General features: G+C 38.1%; 1 protein-coding gene across 5 annotated transcripts in view; it reads right to left on the bottom strand.

The window, feature by feature from the left end:
- Positions 1-19,040, bottom strand: part of CREB5 (cAMP responsive element binding protein 5) — a 390,366-nt gene that overhangs the window by 101,634 nt on the left and 269,692 nt on the right. The window contains exon 1 of one of the 5 annotated variants that reach the window (XM_075212284.1): positions 14,961-15,035. The exons of the other annotated variants lie outside the window; for them this stretch is intronic. Coding sequence (XP_075068385.1) covers positions 14,961-14,971 — 11 coding nt within the window. The 5' untranslated portion in view covers positions 14,972-15,035. Of the gene's footprint in view, positions 1-14,960; positions 15,036-19,040 lie in introns of those variants that run through there. 5 annotated transcript variants of the gene reach the window in all.

Here is a 19,040-nt window from a genome sequence, read left to right as displayed (position 1 = left end):
TCTGTTAATTATTCAGAAAGTGTACATAGCTAATTTGCATAAAGTGATATGTTAGTTCATGCCTGAATGTACAGATCTATCCATAGAGAAGAAATGTCATACATCTCACCCTGAACTTGTCTTGCTCACCTTACCTCTGCCAGATCACACTAAATAACTACAGGCATTAAGAAATGTATGTGGCTCACGCGTTTGTCACTTGGGGTAAGTCAAACAACAATTATCAGCATCTTGAATGACTAAACCTCAGCTCTGCTGAAACACTAAACCTCTCAGCCCAATCCTTTATCTCACTGTCTGCCTGCTCTCTGTTGAGCTATGTTTAAGGATACAGGCATATGTTTTAGGAAGAGATATAAGAAATAAGGGAAATATGCTGGGATTACTGTAAAGTACAAACTGCTGGCAAAATATTTAGGTTTCTTTTGGTTTGAAGCCAGCGCTTTTTTTCTGTAAATGAACACCGCATCTTTATTAGGTTAAGCCTATCTCTTTTATTGAAAACATACTTTACATTCTTGGCTTGGTTATGACCACAAATATAATAATGTATTTCATAAGTCAAAACAAATAAACAAATGAAATTATGTCAAGAAACAGGTTGTTACAATATAAATGTGCTCGGTCTATTGTGTTACACAGTTACAGTTATCAAACAACACATGAAACAGAACAATACAATGACCTGTGTAAGGTAGAGAAAACATAATTCACTTTTCTAAAAGCATAAAAATATTCTGGGGCAAAACAAAAAAATGACATGAGGGAATTTTACCAAACAAAAGATAACATTGTTCCTGCATTCATAAGCTCAGCATTTGTATTATGAGGGTATTTATACACTTCAAAATTGGTGTTACCAATGGTTTAACAGCCAAAGATTACACTGTTATATATCTTGATCATTTACAACGCTATACAGTATATTTCCCCATTGGTGGATACTTTGCCTCTGTTCCTTTTCACCAGGTAACTTTCTTTATAATATCTCAAAACATAGATTTTGACAAAAATGTTGTCAAAAAGTTCTGTTTCCTCAATTTTATCTCTGTTCCTGGAGAGGACACAGAGATACCTTTGCATACAGGATTTACCATTTATACCGATATGGGGGTCTGGCTGGCAATCTTTCAGCAGAGACTCAGCTCAGCAGCCTGATAGGGACATTTTAAAAGAAACAAAATGCAGGTAGTCCAGTGACCCAGCCCAAGGTAGCCCAATATAGGACCGGCCTGGAGGCGGATGCCCCCCTGGCCCCCCAGCCCAGCCTGCCCCTGCTAATCTGAGATTCATACACAAAAATGTATATATTAAAATACCCTATAAATAATGTACACTTACAGAGACAGTTTACTGAAGTTTTGTTTTTTCTCTTTGTCTCTCTCAGGTCTATGTAAGTGGTGGCCCCAGGCTGGATGTTGTCTTCCAATGTTTGTGTCTGTGGTCCCTGACGGACACAAGTGTCTAAGACAGTGATGGGCAAATTACGGCCCACGGCCAGATCCGGCCCACTTAGAGGTTCCATCCGGTCCGCGGATATTTTAAAAAATTTCGTTAAAATATGCATAAAATTATTAGGGCCAACCCTGTGTGTCAGAACCTTCATTTTTATGCCTTCCCAGGTATTTCCTCCATTACACTTTATCCTCCTTCCTAAAAGGACACTTCGTATGTCAATCACTCAAACACCTGCCCGCCCCCTAATGGCTGAAAGTCATGTGAGAAGAGATGGGCTGGGCCATATACTAAGGCGGATTACGATTGGCTGCTGTGTTGTCAGTTACTGGCTCACCAGAAAGACGGATCTGCAACAACCGGCTGAAATAAGTGCTGTGTCTGTACGATCGCTGCACCTATAGAGATAACACTGCTATATAACACCCTCCCGTCCCATTCAAAAAATTTGTATTCTATATTTCGATATTTGAGTTTTTTAATAAATTATACTGGCCCGCCTAAAGTTTTTCTTTTTTATTTGGCCCGCTCCTGAAAAAGTTTGCTCATCACTGCGCTAGGACATAGGGGATAAATGTAACTCGGCGGTTATGTAAAATTAACGATTTTAGGCATTTGCAGGCATTATTTAAAACAGCAATTTAATTAAAGGCAAAGCCCTGTAGATTTAGCCTTTTAATATACCGGTACTTGTCATTTTAAATATGGATGGCAAACCACTGAAAAACTGCGGTTTTAGATAAGCACAGATTGATACACTTATTTCCTAATTTCACTAATATCATTAAACCATTTTTACATATAGTTACAACAAATCAGATACTGGAAACCTTGGTTTTATTATTAAATTGGTACATACTCTACAGTTGGGCTCAGGAACGAGTAAGAAGAAGCTTTATAACCATTGCTATCCTTATACATTCATACTCGGCTGGTTAATGGCATAGCGTAGGTCATGCATTTGTGCCTTTTGTTTCACTTCCCTAATTTTTATTGTAAACTGTAAGCTGTAGTGAGCGAGGTCATTACACCCCTTAACTCAATGCATCTTTGTTCTCTGTGTATCTTTGTACTATTCCACTGAGCTACAATACATCGCCATGCTGCTTTATAAGTAAGAATAAGAATATAATAACAATTACAAATATATGGGAGAATGTTCCCTTTACTGTACAGGAAATTATAATGATATTAGAAGTTAGCAAGGTGTTCCATGATCTGCCATGGTGATTCCATGATCAGGCTGAGGTCATTTATACAGGTGGTGAAACTCTATGATAAACGCTACAGAATATGCTGGCGCTATATAAATAAATGTTAATAATATCTCCCAGGTGATGCCTAATATTCCTAAAATTGTAAAGTAGGGGTACATTATTTCTTATAATACACACATTTTAATAAAAAACACATAGATCCACACTAACATAGATTGACCTACAGACTCACATTTTGTGTCATTTTGGCCCCTCCCCACGACAAAATAGTAGTTTTGACGCTGGGGCAGAGCCAAAATTACGCAATTCTCCGTGAATCGTGTTATTTTGGTACCGAATGGGCAGGATGCGACTTGCTTGCTCTCCCGGAAGTCCGAGAGACCTGCACGGAATTCGGGGAGATTGGGCAAGTATGACACACAAGCCAAAAAATAAAACTCTTCTTCAACAGTTTGTGGGGTAATCTATGTTCTTTGGATGTCTAAATAAAAGGTAAAGTTCTATAAAGATTAGAAGGAATATGCTTTCAAAAGTTAACCTTTCGACCTAAGATAGACTAGTAAAATATTAAACTAATGATTAAATATTTAGGCGTGAATATAATGAAAACTTGTTCTCCATACATAAGAATATTTCCTGCAAGAGAGCTTAGTAAACGTGCCTGGCAGGGAAAGAATGTCATTGACTCATTCTATCTTCAGCAGCTATCAGAGGATAGAATTCCACCTCTGCACCAGACAAATGTTCTGTGCATGGTAGGAACACCAACAACAACTTTTTCTATTAAATGGAAACTGTCAGGTTAAAGAAAAAATAATGTGAAATACATAGGTGTCTCATGCAATACCATGTAGAAGTAACTAAAAGGGCCAAGTTTTTAATGGGTTTTTTTTTTTTATTTTATTTTTTTTGCTTAGTGGGACTGAAGCAAAGTTGGAGAGTAAACAGGAGTAAATTACTCTTAAACAAAGAGCACAGAAAATAAGCATATTTCCTCCCCCATGCACAGCCATACATATCGCAAGATGCGTCCACCTCTGTATCAGCAGCACATGCTCCTGGTTTATGATAAGTCATTATCAATAGCATATTCGTGCACCTGCCCTGGATCAGGTGTGAAACTTACATGCGTGTATGCGTGTTTCTGCAGTTCTGCATAAGCATTTGAGTGAACATGTCCTCATTTACATGCCCTTTCCCTCTCCTAACCGCCCTCTTCAGGCGCAGCCGGCGTAAGTCCTAGAATCATGCAGGTATATACAGCAGCATATCTGTATGGCCAAAATTCTGGGCATGCGCAGAGTGATTTCACACAAGATGCGCTACACAAACTGCCGGACAATGGAATCTGCATCAGCCCCAATGTGTCACATTGTGTTACACAATTGTATTTAGTGTGACACCAGCTCCACATCATAGCCCAGTGGCACACAACCAGTGTACGACGGACATGGAGCAGCAGCATCCAGGAACTTCCCAGGTAAGACGCTGCCAGCTGCTGCTTCTCCATGTCGGCAGCTGGCACTCAGTCACATGATGTCACTCATTCAGTGTTTTAGCCGCCACCTAAACCTTGGCAGCCTAGTCGACCACCTTGGTTCATGTATTGGTAGCACTGGCCCTGCTTGTCTGGAATGCCTAGTTTGGAGTATAATTATACAGAGTGTGTTAGAATATAACTTTTATAATTTAAAAGCAAATATTTTCTAAAGCAATAAATCTATTTGTTTCCAAAAAGTAGGTACATCAATGGCAACTCTAATCCATATTCCTCCTCTACTGCAATAAGCAAACAAGTTTCATCCACAGAAATCCCGCAAGATTGCAGATGAGGAACCTGATTCATTAAGACACCCATACTTAGCACAATGTGCATTTATTTTAAAATGCACGTAAATCTGGTTTACATACGTCCGAATTCAACACGGAGCGGATCTGAAGGTACTTCTGGTGATGAATAAGGGTGTAGGGCTGCTCTGCTCTAGTAGACAAGACACTGCAGGATACGTCCAATACCGATGTGGAATATAAACTCACAGAAAATGTAAAAAAAACTATTCACTTAATGTCATCTGTTAATTATATAGGTTGAACAATTATCAATCATCAAAGTTTAATGATAAAACATTAAAAAATATATCTACTGTACATAAATACATTTTAACAGTTGCTCCTGATTGCAGTCACATGTTATAGCATGCGTACACAGTCGTCTATAGCATGCGTACACAGTCGTCTATAGCATGCGTACACAGTCGTCTATAGCATGCGTACACAGTCGTCTATAGCATGCGTACACAGTCGTCTATAGCATGCGTACACAGTCGTCTATAGCATGCGTACACAGTCGTCATCCCTAGTGATCAGCACTTAGGCTGGACCTGTAGCTGGAGCAAGAGATACAGCTGTAAAACAAGTACCTGAGAGATGCCCAGAGCTTGAATAGGACGCTGCTGCATGCACTCCAGATTGGCATGTCGTTACTGTACATTGACTAAGAGCAAACGCCCCTTCCTCGCCCTACACCCTCCCTGAAATTGTAGGCTGTAGTAAGAGTCCTTTGCGCTCGAGGATGAATTGAACGTGGCTGCGTTCTGTGCCGTATTGTACGGTTCTGGGCATGCGCAGACTAATTGTGCATATTATACGCACAAAATCGCCATTTACGTGCCTTAATGAATCAGGCCTGAGGATTCCCTTTCTGTGACTTAGTAATCAAGCAGGGCCTGACTATCCAATAGGTTGACAAGGATACAGCCTAGGGCGCAAGACATTTGGGGGGCACAAAATTTTAGGGGTGCACAATTGTGACAGGGAGAGGTATAAACGGAAATTAACTTTAAAATATAAGAGAATAGTTGTTCTACAAAGTAAAAGAAAAACATGAAATAAAAATGCATGGACACTTGCACAATTTTGCTGTTGACAAACTGCTCATGATAACTGTATCATAGGCATCAGCAATAAGTACTGTCATTGGACGTAGGGTGTGATGGCTGTGTTCGCTCTCTGATGATAAACAACGGTGACCAGGCTAGAGCGCTCTTCGTCTATAACAGCTCCCCTGTCCTAAAGCGAGTTGTGATTACCAATACTTGATCCCATGACTTATTTATAAGTCAGAGGTGTTAGCTAGAGATTTAGGGTAACGCACATAAAAACTACTAGGAAAAGCACGCTCTAAAGTAAAAGACACAAAAGGTGAGGTCAATGTCATTCCAGGAAACAAAACAGTGGGGAATAGTCAAAACCCAAAGCCACAGTCAGGCAGCAAGACCAGGAATTGGGCAGGTTCAGAGCACCAAAAGAACAGCAAGTAACAGGCAGCCCAGGGACAGGCACAGCGTTATTACTCGTGAGTGTACCCACATGTCCGTATCACAATACAGCAGAACATGGCGGATAAGTGCGCCTGCCAATCACTCGCGACTGACCTGGGACTCCAGAAATAATCAGCAGCATCTCCAGTGGCGCTGCCTGACACATGCTCTGTATTTGCTCCATTGTATAAACCCAGCAGTCTAAACTTGTGTTTGACATCTCTCCGATAGGGTTAATGTAATGAAGATTTATACCTCTAGCAAAAGTATAATGTCTTTCACATGCTCTTACTACATCATATGTACATCAATGTTCAACACAAGCTTAGGACCACATAGCTCAATCTTACTTTACTATCATAATCTGCCAAGAACCAATGGACATCAGTTAATCTTTTGATGTTATCCAGAGAAGAAAGTGACAGACTGCCATAGGACTTAAGCACACAGTGTTTTTTCCTCTACGTGTTCAGCTGACTAGGAATGGATGTTGAAGGGCTAAAAACACACAAGACAGTTGTATTGCGAACTTGCCAAGAAATTAAGGATGTAATACTATATGAATACCTTTGTATATTCTGTTCTTATTTAATGTTTACTACAACTTTCCCCAAAAATGTCACAGATTAATAGACTGTATTATAAATTATATACTTGTACGTACGAGCATTGTAAATAAATAGAGTACATGGTGGTAGCCCTTGACATTATTAAAGAGTGTGACCAGTGGCCCTCAGGAGAGGCAGAAAATGGGGAGGAATATAGCAATGAAAGGAGAAGAGGAAAGGCCCTGCCGATTCATCTCACACTCCTTCTCAGGATAGTGTTCAATAAGTCAAGTGGGGATTTCTTGTACATGCAGAATATTAGGAATCTATTGTGGTGTAGAATCAGGAAGAATGGTTCTGACCGAATCTAAGTTCACATAATGCGAGAGATAAGCTGGAGGACAATCTTTGGCCAATCCCAACAAATGTTGAGTAATATGCCTCTCTTATCCCCATGCATCCGCATGAGTCCAGATGTGTTTGGAAATATAGTTTTCACATCTACAGGGGTATGGTATCATGTAGAAATCTGTCTGTCATTTTCTTCCCTGTATTCTGTTAGGGAACATTCAAAGGACAATGAAATTAGTTTATCCGATTGTTTAGCAGTGAAAGGTGTGCCAAGCTTTGTCCCACTTGTGTACCAGTGAACGGAAACTAGCTTAGATAGCTAGAACTCCTTATCAAGAAAAAAAAAATGGGTAACTTTTTGGACCCTAACCAAAAAAGGTATTTTCAAAATCAGTTAAAGGGAAAACTATATCTGCATTTCTGACAAGATAAATAAAAATGCGTAAACTGTATAGTCATCCATGTATCTATTGGTGTAGCTGCCTCTACTGGGGCTATCGTTTTGTGATGTCAAGTGGAACACTCTTGGGGTTTCCTCTCATATCTGTAATTTGAGAAACAAGGACCAAAATCCATGTTTCAGGCTGAGATAAGGCATAGCGGAAATCACCTTGGCTTAAGGTGTAAAAGGTAGTGGCAGCTATTAATGTGAAAGAAATAACATTTGTCTGTGTGCAAAGGTCCCTTATTTGGGCAGGATTCAATTTATACGTGAAGTCGTTGGCGTAAAAGGTCCTCTGCTCTTGCGGCAGACTTAAGTTCACGGCTACAGATTTAGAGTAGAGTTATTTTTAGAGTGGCTAACTTCTCGAATGTTGCAAAAGCATCCATCAAACATGGGAGGGAGATGTGTGGTTGTGTCACATAAAACAGTATGTTATCTGCAAATGCTGCTATAACTATGTAACCACTCATATGATGATGGGGTGCCATTTAAAAATAATAACATAAACATGTGTGCACCACAGTTCTGATGGTGGTATAATAGACAAGAAAGGAGAAACAACTGCAGTTAATATAGTTCGGTGTATTTTACAAGGGAGGATTTTTTGTGGCTTTGTTCTATTTTGTCTTTTAGGTCCTCACTCATTCTTATAAAAGTGTTGTATGCTGCAGTCTTCTGGTATTAATGTTAATCTTTGTAACAAGCGGTCAAAGGGGAGGGTGGAGTTTTTAGATTTTTTCAGAACAGAAACAATTTTTAGATATTCCTGAAACAAATTGTGCCCTATGTTAACAAAAGGAAGTATAAAAAATACATGAAAACAATGGGTGAAATATGGATCTTGAATAATGTACAAATAACAGTAATATCACATGTATCTGGTCTGCAATCCTGTTCCCCCTTTGTATACACCCGTCATGTGTTTCCATGATAGATCTCAGACCCTCCTGTGCACAGACCCATAAATCTGTGTTGTACATAAGGAGTCACAGCCTGCAATAAACCCAGACTGATAATTTTACCAGAACTTTGCATTAAGATAGAACAATGCATTGCCTCACAGAGAAGTGCGACCTAGGCATGACAAAGTCCAGAGACCCGATATGAAGCGCCCTATTGTTCAGCCTGGACACAGAGTAAACAGTGGTGTTTTACAGAAATGAAGGAAAATGAATACTTGCTGCACTGAAATAAAGATCCCCCGAGTCATATACTGCAGACAGCACACTGCAAACAGGCACTCGTCATTCTGTGACTTATACATCTAGAATGAGCTAAGGCATCAAATCATATATTAAAATGAATAGCTTTTCCACACAAATTGCGGGAACCTCTAGTTTACCCTTTTTGCATATTAATATCTTAATACATAACAAAATCTAGGTGCATAGGTGCATATACCAGTACATAACTGCAGCTGTGAGCTGTGCTATCCAGTAATAAATTACCCCATAGTGCTACAATTGGCTGATGTCCTGTCCTTACTTTTCTATTCATTCACATAAGTTTCGTAGTCTCCTTGTGCGGCAATGTCAGTGGTGCAGCTTAGTGGCGCAGGTAAGTGTAAAGCAGCAGAGGGGTTCCTGCAAGAAGTTATCTACAAGGTCAGAGTTCCTATATTGTCTCTGGAAGTATAGTATCCAAATGCATCTAATTTTGCAGTTATTTCTATTTTATTTTGTATGAGATGTTCTAGTCAACACTCCCAAATTATGGCAGGACAAATCATAACTAATGGTGACTAATATATGTATCCTGATGACTGGAAGAAGCCCCCATTTTCTGCGCACGCCCTTCCTTCCCCTGCACCAAAGAAATGCTCTGGATGGCATCCTGTGTATGTTGCACCTGCTGGGGACTATAAATGGTTCCCTGCATTTTGCTTTTCCACACACAGGGCCTGATACATCTTCGGATGTAAGTCCAGTTGTGTGTTGTATCTTGTGTAATATAGCTCTGCACATGCTCAGAAATGGAACTGACACCAAATACATCCAATTCATGTCCAAACGCAAATGACACTTCCATCTGACTACGACTTGAAGGGCGGAAAGGGGGCTGGAAGGGGCGGACGCACATAAGCAATGTACAGTAAGGGTGTGCCAAGGGCAAGCGCACGCACATCCCTTCCATTCAAGCTCTGGGCATATATCAGGTAGGTGACTTTAAGCCGCATCAATGGCACCAGCTACAAGGAAGTTTTATGTACAGTATGCATTACGAACACCCTGATTTATGTATGTAATGTATATATATATGTATATATATATATATATATATATATATATATTACATATATTTGTAATGATGATTATAGTATTAATAGCTGTAAATTAATTTTATGATGGGACTTTATATTGCACATATACATGTGCATATCCTGCAGTGTGCTCTGTCTGTCTGCATACAGTAGGTAACGTACAGCCAGAGCCTACTTATACCCATATTCAAATGGAAACGTTTGACATCTGCTTGTACTTGAATATGGGCGTACTTGCACGCACGTTACGTCTGATTTAAATTCAAGTTGCGTCTACATTGAGTTTGAAGATGAATCAGGCCCACAGCATTCAGCATTGCTGAAGTAAAGGCCACTGACATCATGCTGAAATCGCAATGAAAATACATGGGCACAGGCTGGTGCGTAATCATTTCCAAGCGGGCAGGGGCCTGGGTATAATCATTTTAAAGAGGAACAAGGCCTTGTGAAGTAATTTGTAAGGTGGTACAGGTTGGTGTGTAATAATATTTTAGGTGGCACAAGCTGATATGTAATAATATTTTAGGTGGCACAGGTTGTTGTGTAATAATATTTTAATGGCACAGGCTGGTGTGTAATAATATTTAGGTATTACAGGTTGGTATGTAATAATATTTTAGGTGGCACAGGCTGATGTGTAATAATATTTAGGTGGCACAGGCTGGTGTGTAATAATATTTAGGTGGTACAGGTTGGTGTGTAATAATATTTTAAGTGGCACAGGCTGGTGTGTAATAATATTTAGGTGGCATAGGCTGGTGTGTAATAATATTTAGGTGGCATATGCTGGTGTCTATATTCAAGGGAGCACAGACTGGTGAATACTCATTTTTGGGGAGGTAGGCTATTGTATAATCATTTGTGAGGGCACAGGCTGGGATGTAAGGATTTTGCCGGGGAACAGGCTGGTGTGTAGTATTTGGGGAGGCAAGATGATGTCCAGTATAAGCAGGGCATAGACTGGTTTAATTGTTTTGCTGTAGCACAGGCTGTAGTAACTATTTTTGAGGGCAGTGACTGGTTATGTGTTGGGCACAGGCTGGTGTATTGTGTTGTATAACATGCTGGACACAGGCTATGTATCATTTCAACTGTATATTATATTATAAACCCAACAGTCATTTGTTGGTCTTTACTATGTATAATCCTGTCCATGTGCATAACCCACCCCTAAAACTGGATGTGTGCCTTGTAAATGTTTAATTACAAAATGACTGTCTCCTAACTCTTCTCTCTGGCTCCTAACCATTGGAGAAACCTGTCCATGGCTTTCCTGAGCACAGTCTGCAAAACTCTTCTGTAACATTATTATCATATTTAGCATTATGGTACTTAATAATGAACATATAAAAACTGCAGAAATGTATTAATCTGTATTATAAAAAAAGAAAAAAGTTAATAAAAAGCTCTGTTGTGCAGATGATCTGTTGCTTGAAATAGCTCAGAGTTTGTGTCCTCAGCTGACTGCCTTATATATAGTGTGCAGAGAATACATTACAGGCATACTTTCTCTGTCGCAATGTATTGCTCGAATGCATTCAACTATTTTACTACTGGCAATTGTGTATGATGTATTCAGCCACTTCCTCCTTTACAAGTAGCAGGAAACAAAACTTTACAGTTGTTCAGACATTAATAAATAAAAACAACCTTCTAAAACAGTGAATGCAATGTACTTCTACCATACATTGCTCTATGTGTAAGAAAACTTCCCCAGCAGCTTAAATAAACTTTACAAAGAAAAAAAAACTATATGAAGCCAATTATGACATAACAATGCATCCAGATAATAAAGCTTTTACTCATATATGGAGCTAATTTGTTTTTTTAATTGAAGTTTATGGATTAATAGATAGAACATCATGCAAACCTAATAAAACCAAAATTGTACATCTAAACTGGAACAGTAAGGCCTGGGACACACTGAATACATATTTAGAAGAAATATAACAAATACACATTAGATAAATAAAATAAAGCACATTAACATTTAGTTTTCAAATCAGATCACCACATTGACCACAACACTAAGCAACTAGTCCATTAGAAATCTCTCATTTTTATTTAGAAAGAACGTCCAATCCTGGCACCTGTAGGAAAGCCTACAAACACTTCAATTGCGTCTAAGCAATCTGTATCTGATTTTGACAATACGCACATAACCATAAATGAATAGACAATTACAGAAGGTTCCGTTCAAAAGTGTCAACAATATTCTACACATATCGCTCTTAAGTTTTTCCAGTGTTTGAGGCTTTACTGATGAGATAGTGATAATTCTTTACAACTTTCTTTACTTGTTCCCATTTCAATAAACAGTTACGTTTCTCCCTGATGCAACCATATGCAGAAACAAAACATGCAGCTTGTATGAACAAAATGTCTATGTTTACTTAAAATATTTACAGCTAAGTGTTGCTGTGTCAGAAAAAAAAAGGAAACAGAAAAGCATTTTATAAATAAAAGGTTTTGCTACAAATGTGTGAACAAATTGACACAAATCTACTTGTGATGATCTGAAAATAAGTCAATAAATGGAAACATCAGAGAGTGAAGAGTACATTACACACATATAGTTATCCTATTTTACCTATTCTTAACGTACTGAAACCCAGAAAACATCTACTCAATTATACAAGAAGACGTTTATTTTGTACAATAAATACTATGTCAGAAATAAAATGCACAGCAATTAATGTAAGCTTTCAAAAACAAAAAACCTCAATGGTGGTGAAAATAAAGTATGGAACGAAAGTGTGGAAAATTAAGGTAGGAACAATTTTCTCCTTTGCTACAAGGTAACCCAGGTGGAAGGATACTGATGGGTATATTATTTGATACATGGCATTGTTTTTATTGTTTTTCTTTACTAAATAAATTTAGCTACTACTACACAGTATGTCTTTGAATTCTCTGTACAGAAATTGAAACACGCTTAGATTTTCCTGAATAAATTATAGTCAGCACTTGATTAAAAAGTTGTGAACACGGACAAACGTAATTTTAAAAGTCGCCAGTGAGAAAGAAATTGTTTCATATATACAAACTGATCTGTTCTTTTTATATAACAATTATTACAGAACTGTTTACATATTTTTCGTATATACTGTATTATATACAAACTCTTTCTACATCCTCCCATGAAGCATGTAAATGTATAAATTAAAATAGGATTTGTCTACCCACTTACTTTTATTCAGGCTAATTTTCTTACCGCAGTACAGGCCCCATACATTCACTTAGCCTCTCTGTCTGATATCATCTATTTCCAGCAATATTCTCACCCTTCTATTTAGCTTTTGCCCTATAGGATGTTTTTTCTAACCCTGATATCCTACATCTAGTTATTATTTTATCTATATTTACTAATATATCTTGTTTTACCTTGTACTGCCCCATCATATGCTATATCTCATGTGTTCTACTGAAACGTTAGATTGTAAGCTCATATGGGTAAGAAGCTATACCTCTTGTTTCAGCATATAATGTGTGTTTTGTGTATGATCTTTTTGTATATTACACTTTTCTTATTATATGTCCCTTATAAAAACTGGCATGGTAAATAACCAAATTAATTTTGCACCGTAGTAATTATGTGGCTTTTTTCGTATGGTTCTTTTTGTAAATAAAAGTAGATTGACAGTTCTAGTGTCCATTAAGAGATCATATTTACATTTACCTTGTTTACCTAGTTTCATTGTATCTGATGTCGTTACAGTCCTTCTTTAACTACTATAAAACCTAGCTGTTGGGATACAATTAGCAAATAAAGGAATAGTTGTAAGTGATGAACAATAGTCCAACATGTTGTGTATTCTAATGCACACCCCTGCAGTCTCCAGTTCAAATTTTCAATGGGTCTAAACAACTTTATTGCAGCAGACTGTGTCATAACAAAGACACGAGGAATGAATGAAGAACTTGCCCTTCTGTCAATACACTTCCTTCTCTACAAGTTGTGCTCTTGTCAGGCCAAGGAGACGTCTCACAGATGAGCTGTGAGGAATTCGGACAGTGCCTGCAGAAACCACTTCATTGTATTTACAACACAACACCGCCTTAGCCTGACGTGCTGTTAGCCAGTGCACATTCAATCTGAATTACACTTTTACGCATTTCTTTACACAAAACTGTTTAAAAGTACAGAATGATAAAAAAAACCTGATCAACGGGTAAGTAACAAGACACAGGATTGTCTTCCTGCCAGTTACAACAGGTTTTATGTAGCACTGCTGGAGATTAACCTATTCAGTCCTATCTGAAGTGAAAATTCAAGGTACAATAGTGATCCCCATTCCCCAGCACAGGACAGGTCATGTTAATAATTCATCACATACCTAAACATGACAAGACATCACCAATTCACTTGCTAGATGTCAAGAGAAAGATGTTTTTTTTAAAAAAAAATAGAATATGTATAAACAAAATAACAGGTAACAAAAAAAGTTGTAAGATTAAACATGCCACAGTAATTGGGTATAGTATGCATTCTTGGCTGAGTACCACAGTCTTTCTTATTACTCAGGTGAGTCATTGTTTAGTGAAAGAAAACTTTCAGCTCCGTCTGTGAGAACTTGGTCCCAGAATAAAACGGGGAACTGTAAACTTATCTGAAGTGGAAATCTGAGCTCATATTGTCATACACTGTAGTAAGATTCCTGCACCCTCAGGATTTCTCATGTAAATAAGGGTTTCTACTTATAACCTTCACTTATCTTTCAATCTTTTGCAGAAAGCTCATTTTCCAATTAACCAGTTAAACTTTCACCTTCTCCCCTCCTTGACATTAGGATAAGGTGCCCAGCTTTTGAAACTATTTAATATTCTAAATCGTTGCAGAAAATAATTTGCAGCTGTAATAATAAGCTGCTCTCTTGCTTTTTTTTTTCTCTCCAAACCAACAATATAACATGGCTTTTCCTAATAACAGATAAAAGAAGAAGTCTGTGAATAATTAGTGATGGCAGGCTAAAGCCAGTTCATGTTCATGATACTGATAATAAACTATAGCCCCCAGGAGAACAGGTAACTACTTTGTAACTCTGACCCCTTTCACTCTCACATTACTTAACTGGGCTACAGAGCCAACATTACATCACTTACTAACTATTGGTCCTTTCTCATTAACCCACTAATGACTGCTCATCTCTGAATTGGAATGCACACTGCAATCACAACTTCTACGCTGCGCTGATCAGTGAAAGCTCTACCTCTTCCTGCTGCTTTTTATTAACACTATAGAAACTCCCTCCAAAGTATACATATACATGTCACTTGAAGCATACAATACATGCATTGAAATATTCACAAATATTAAAAAAAAAACTTCATAAATTAAAAAAAAAAGAAAAATGAGCAACTAACCTCATGGACATCACTGGTTCTGTATTCCCTGCTGAGGCGCAGAACACGAGAGCCCTGGAATGAGTGTATATAGAACCAGAGCCAAAGCTTAACTAGCCTGTGTGAGTCATATCCTTCCCATTTGATTCCCCTCCAGATGGTGATGTAATGCTCTGGCCCTCTCCACTCTCTCTCTCTCTCTCTCTCTCTCTCTCAGTGCACACCACCCCTCCTTCTCATTTTTAGCTCAGTGCTGGTGAAGTCACCATTTAATTCTGGCAGAGCTGCAACGAAAAACTTCAATGTAACCAAAACAGCCCAAGGCGATGTTCCAAACTTGGTGGTGCAGTTGCCATTGGAAACGGGATAAACATTAAGGGAAACAGTGCCACATCCAAAAAGCCAAACAGCTGTCAAAAACATCACACTGAGTCAATGCTCCCAATCATCAATGATATAGAAAAGTACATCAGCTCGGGAGAGAGCAGTCACTACACTGCACGGCCACTACTCCATTCTGAAGATTGTTACTCTCAACCTGTGACTGTCCATGGGGATTGTATTATGTTTTTGTAAAGGTGCTAACTGTTTACATTGCTGGGGTAACAATCAATTAAGGACACATGCTGGGGCAGACAGTTATAGAAGAAAGCTGTCTAGCACCATGAAACAACATTTTAATATAGTATTAGGAAAACATAATTGAACATTGCAACTTACAAAACTAGGAACAAAAATGTTTTCAGACTATTGGAATTGGATGAGCAGTCACAGGAAATACTAGAAGAAGTTACTGCCCAATATGATAAAAAAAGAGAACACTACAGCAAAACAATACATATTACAAAAACCAATGCTCATTATTTTGTTATAATTAATTGATGACATCCGATGATACTTTTGTACAATATGGATGTAAACTGCATGAACCACAAAAAATAGATTTTATTATGTCAGGTCAGCTCAATTTATAACTTTTATAATATGACCTCAGTTCATATCTGACAAGATCATATTTTGTTTTTCATGCTATTATTTCTGTTTATGATGTAAAGCAAAATTGTTTAAATTCTACAATGAGTGTAAAGTTATATATTAGTTATATATGTAGCAAACTCCAAATTAACATTTACTGCATCCCGTGATTGATTGCTAATTGTTAAAGAGATAGCTTGTAATACGAGACATAGAAACCACAAAGAAGTCAAGGTACTATACACAAACTTCAATAATAATGACATGATCGCCGTAGAGTTCAGAAGGCAGCCTTTTATAGGTGCTTGTTTTCCAGGTGCTAAATCGGTAATTGTAAATATAGAAAACAACGTGTCAATAAATAGTGTAGTATGCACATTACACTGTATTTACCAAAGCAGAGTATTTATATTTGGGCACCAAAATCTAAATAAAAGTAGGTTTATCTACAGTAGAAGTAGTTGTCAATGGATCTCTCTTGTTGTTTGGATGATGTAGTTGTATATCCCCTTGGCAGATGTATATCCCCTGGGATCACAGTAAACAATAGAATAGAGAGCAGGAGCAAATAATAGTGAATATATCCCCCCCCATCAACTACATACAACATAAGTTTGAATACAGAGATGAGGAATCTCCAGGAATACAATTTGCAGAATAATTGTGTTTTAGTCCATTAGTTTTAATATTATCTTATTTTATTATTATTATAAAAGCCATTTTTGGCAATTCTTAAAATTCTCTTATTACAACTTCCTGCTTTTTGATCTAAGAACCCCAAAACAGCCAACTTCCGACAAAGTGTTTATTAATTCATTAATTTGCTTGTGGATAAATATGTTATTTACTAAAACAAATATTAAATAGTATATAAATAGTATTTATTACTATGCCTTATCTTACACACAGTTTAAAAAGTTTTTCTAAGAACAGGAAAACCCAAACATGAAAATATTCGCATGCAAAAAGAGAGGGACTCTTCCTATATATTATACATTATGGAACTCATTTAGAGTCGGACGCAAAGTCTGTTTTAGGCGCAAGTCTCCAAGATGCAGGCGGATTTGGTGCTTTCTGCACATGCATGATAGTGTTTTTTTGTTGGATGCGCATACAACAGACTTTGCGTCCGACTCTAAATGAGGTCCTATATCAGCATAGTCATTCAAAATTAGATTTTTCCTAAAAATTGTTTATGATTTGTTAGATAAATGATCTAAAACTAAGACCATTGCAACCAGGAATGTGAAAACTATTTTTATTATGCAGTATTTAAAAGTACCAATATTATACAAAAAGCAGGGCAGTAAGTGACAGGTTAATAGACATAGGACATCTGTACACATGGTACAGAAGGCCATACTCACTGGAGCTTACTGTAAAGCATAACAATATACACAAGACACTAAGGAAGACTTACAGAGTCCCATAAGGTGTTTAAGCCCATCACAAATGGCTTTTCAGCTTGCTTTAGCTATCAGATGGTTTGCTGAAAAGTTATAATACACAGGTATATAATACAGGGGCCTTAGCTGTTTGCACTTTAGGAATGACTCGTGAGCACTTGTCCACTTTAATTATTAATTATCATTTTCAGTTTATCTGTTTTTCAGACATGATTGCACTGTTACCTCACAGCTTTTAGGTGTTAAAAGGATAATGTTAAAACTGAACTTAACTCCAGTGTGCAGAGTTGCACTGAACAGCAGATACTTATTAAAGCCCTGCAGTTAATAACATTTGCAGGAATGTGGTGCAGTCGCGATTACTTTACTAACAGCTTGTTATCTTCCAGCTGAAATTGCGATGGGGGAAGCACAAAGCCTGCCGGGGGGGAGGGATCCGAAGATTTCTCTTCTGCAATGCTCTCCCCATAGGATATAACAGCTGACGCCATCTTCAGATGGCATTAGCTGTTAGGGTTAAGCTCCGAATTTCAGAGCTTGATAAACAGAGCATAGTAGCAGTCCCCATAGATACCTATGGAGAATTGATTTGCGATTGAAGAGTCTGGGACCAGAGATACTGCGATTCTCTAACAATAAATAGCCTCAAAAGTTGAAAATGTGGCAATCCCTCAAAAACTGCAGGTTTTCGGGAGACTTAAACCTCTTCGGAGGTTCACAAATAGACGACTAAGTTAGGTATAAACTAGGGTAAAGCAGATAAAACAACATGCTGCTTTTAAAGTTGAGTTTTAATGTAGTCAGTACTTGCCTTAGAATGAGGAGAACTGCAACAATGGTTATCCTTGTCTTTCTATGTTCTTTACATCTCCAGAAGTAGCTGTAGTGTAGTAGGTGCAATGATTTCAAAAGCATTCTTAGCTCACACATGACATTGATAGACACTGGAGGTTAATGGTGGTAACACACTGCTGACAGCTGAAGGGTCCAGCGCAGTGGACATGAACTACTTTACTCAATGATGAACAAGTTAATACAGAACACTTATGTATTCCCTATGGGAAGTCAAATGATATCACCAAGAAACCTAGGGGTTGATGGATCTAATAGTAAGTGAGACGTCAGCTGCTCCTGAATCTGTTACACCTAGTTTATTATTATAAAATTTCACATTCTCCTCTGACTCACAGGGGTATTCCCATCTTTACAAATTATACATAACAATATGAAGAATAAAGCTATACACCTGCACAAAATACATGTTATTCCTATATTATTTACTGTGAAATGTGGTTTACTGGTTTATAAATAGCCCAGGTGAGTTCCTTTTCTGGTGAAATCATCTGGTGAAGTCATCTGTAAAATTCACAGGTATTACTTCCCAGCTTTATAGTCACAAACTTCAGGAGCTGTAATAACTGCACAAAAGTAGAGATGAGCGAAGCTACATCATTTTACCTACTTTCAGTAGGCGACGTCCGGGAGAGGGGCGTGACCAATGGGCGGAAGGGGGCGGGGCGGCTCGAATCGCGTCATTTTGGCCCTGCCACGAGTAAAATGACGTTTTGCCGTGGGGCGGGGCCAAAATGATGCCATTCACCAAGACAAGGGAGTCCCGGGATGCGGGAGAAATGCCAGCTCTCACGGGAGCCCGGGAGACTGACACGAATTTTGGGAGTCTCCCGGACTTTCCGGGAGAGTTGTCAAGTATGAGCTACAT

This window comes from Mixophyes fleayi, chromosome 5 (assembly GCF_038048845.1).
Source record: "Mixophyes fleayi isolate aMixFle1 chromosome 5, aMixFle1.hap1, whole genome shotgun sequence".
NCBI classification, from domain to species: domain Eukaryota; kingdom Metazoa; phylum Chordata; class Amphibia; order Anura; family Limnodynastidae; genus Mixophyes; species Mixophyes fleayi.
Note: the sequence above shows the minus strand (reverse complement) of the source record. Positions and strands in the feature narration are given on the sequence as shown.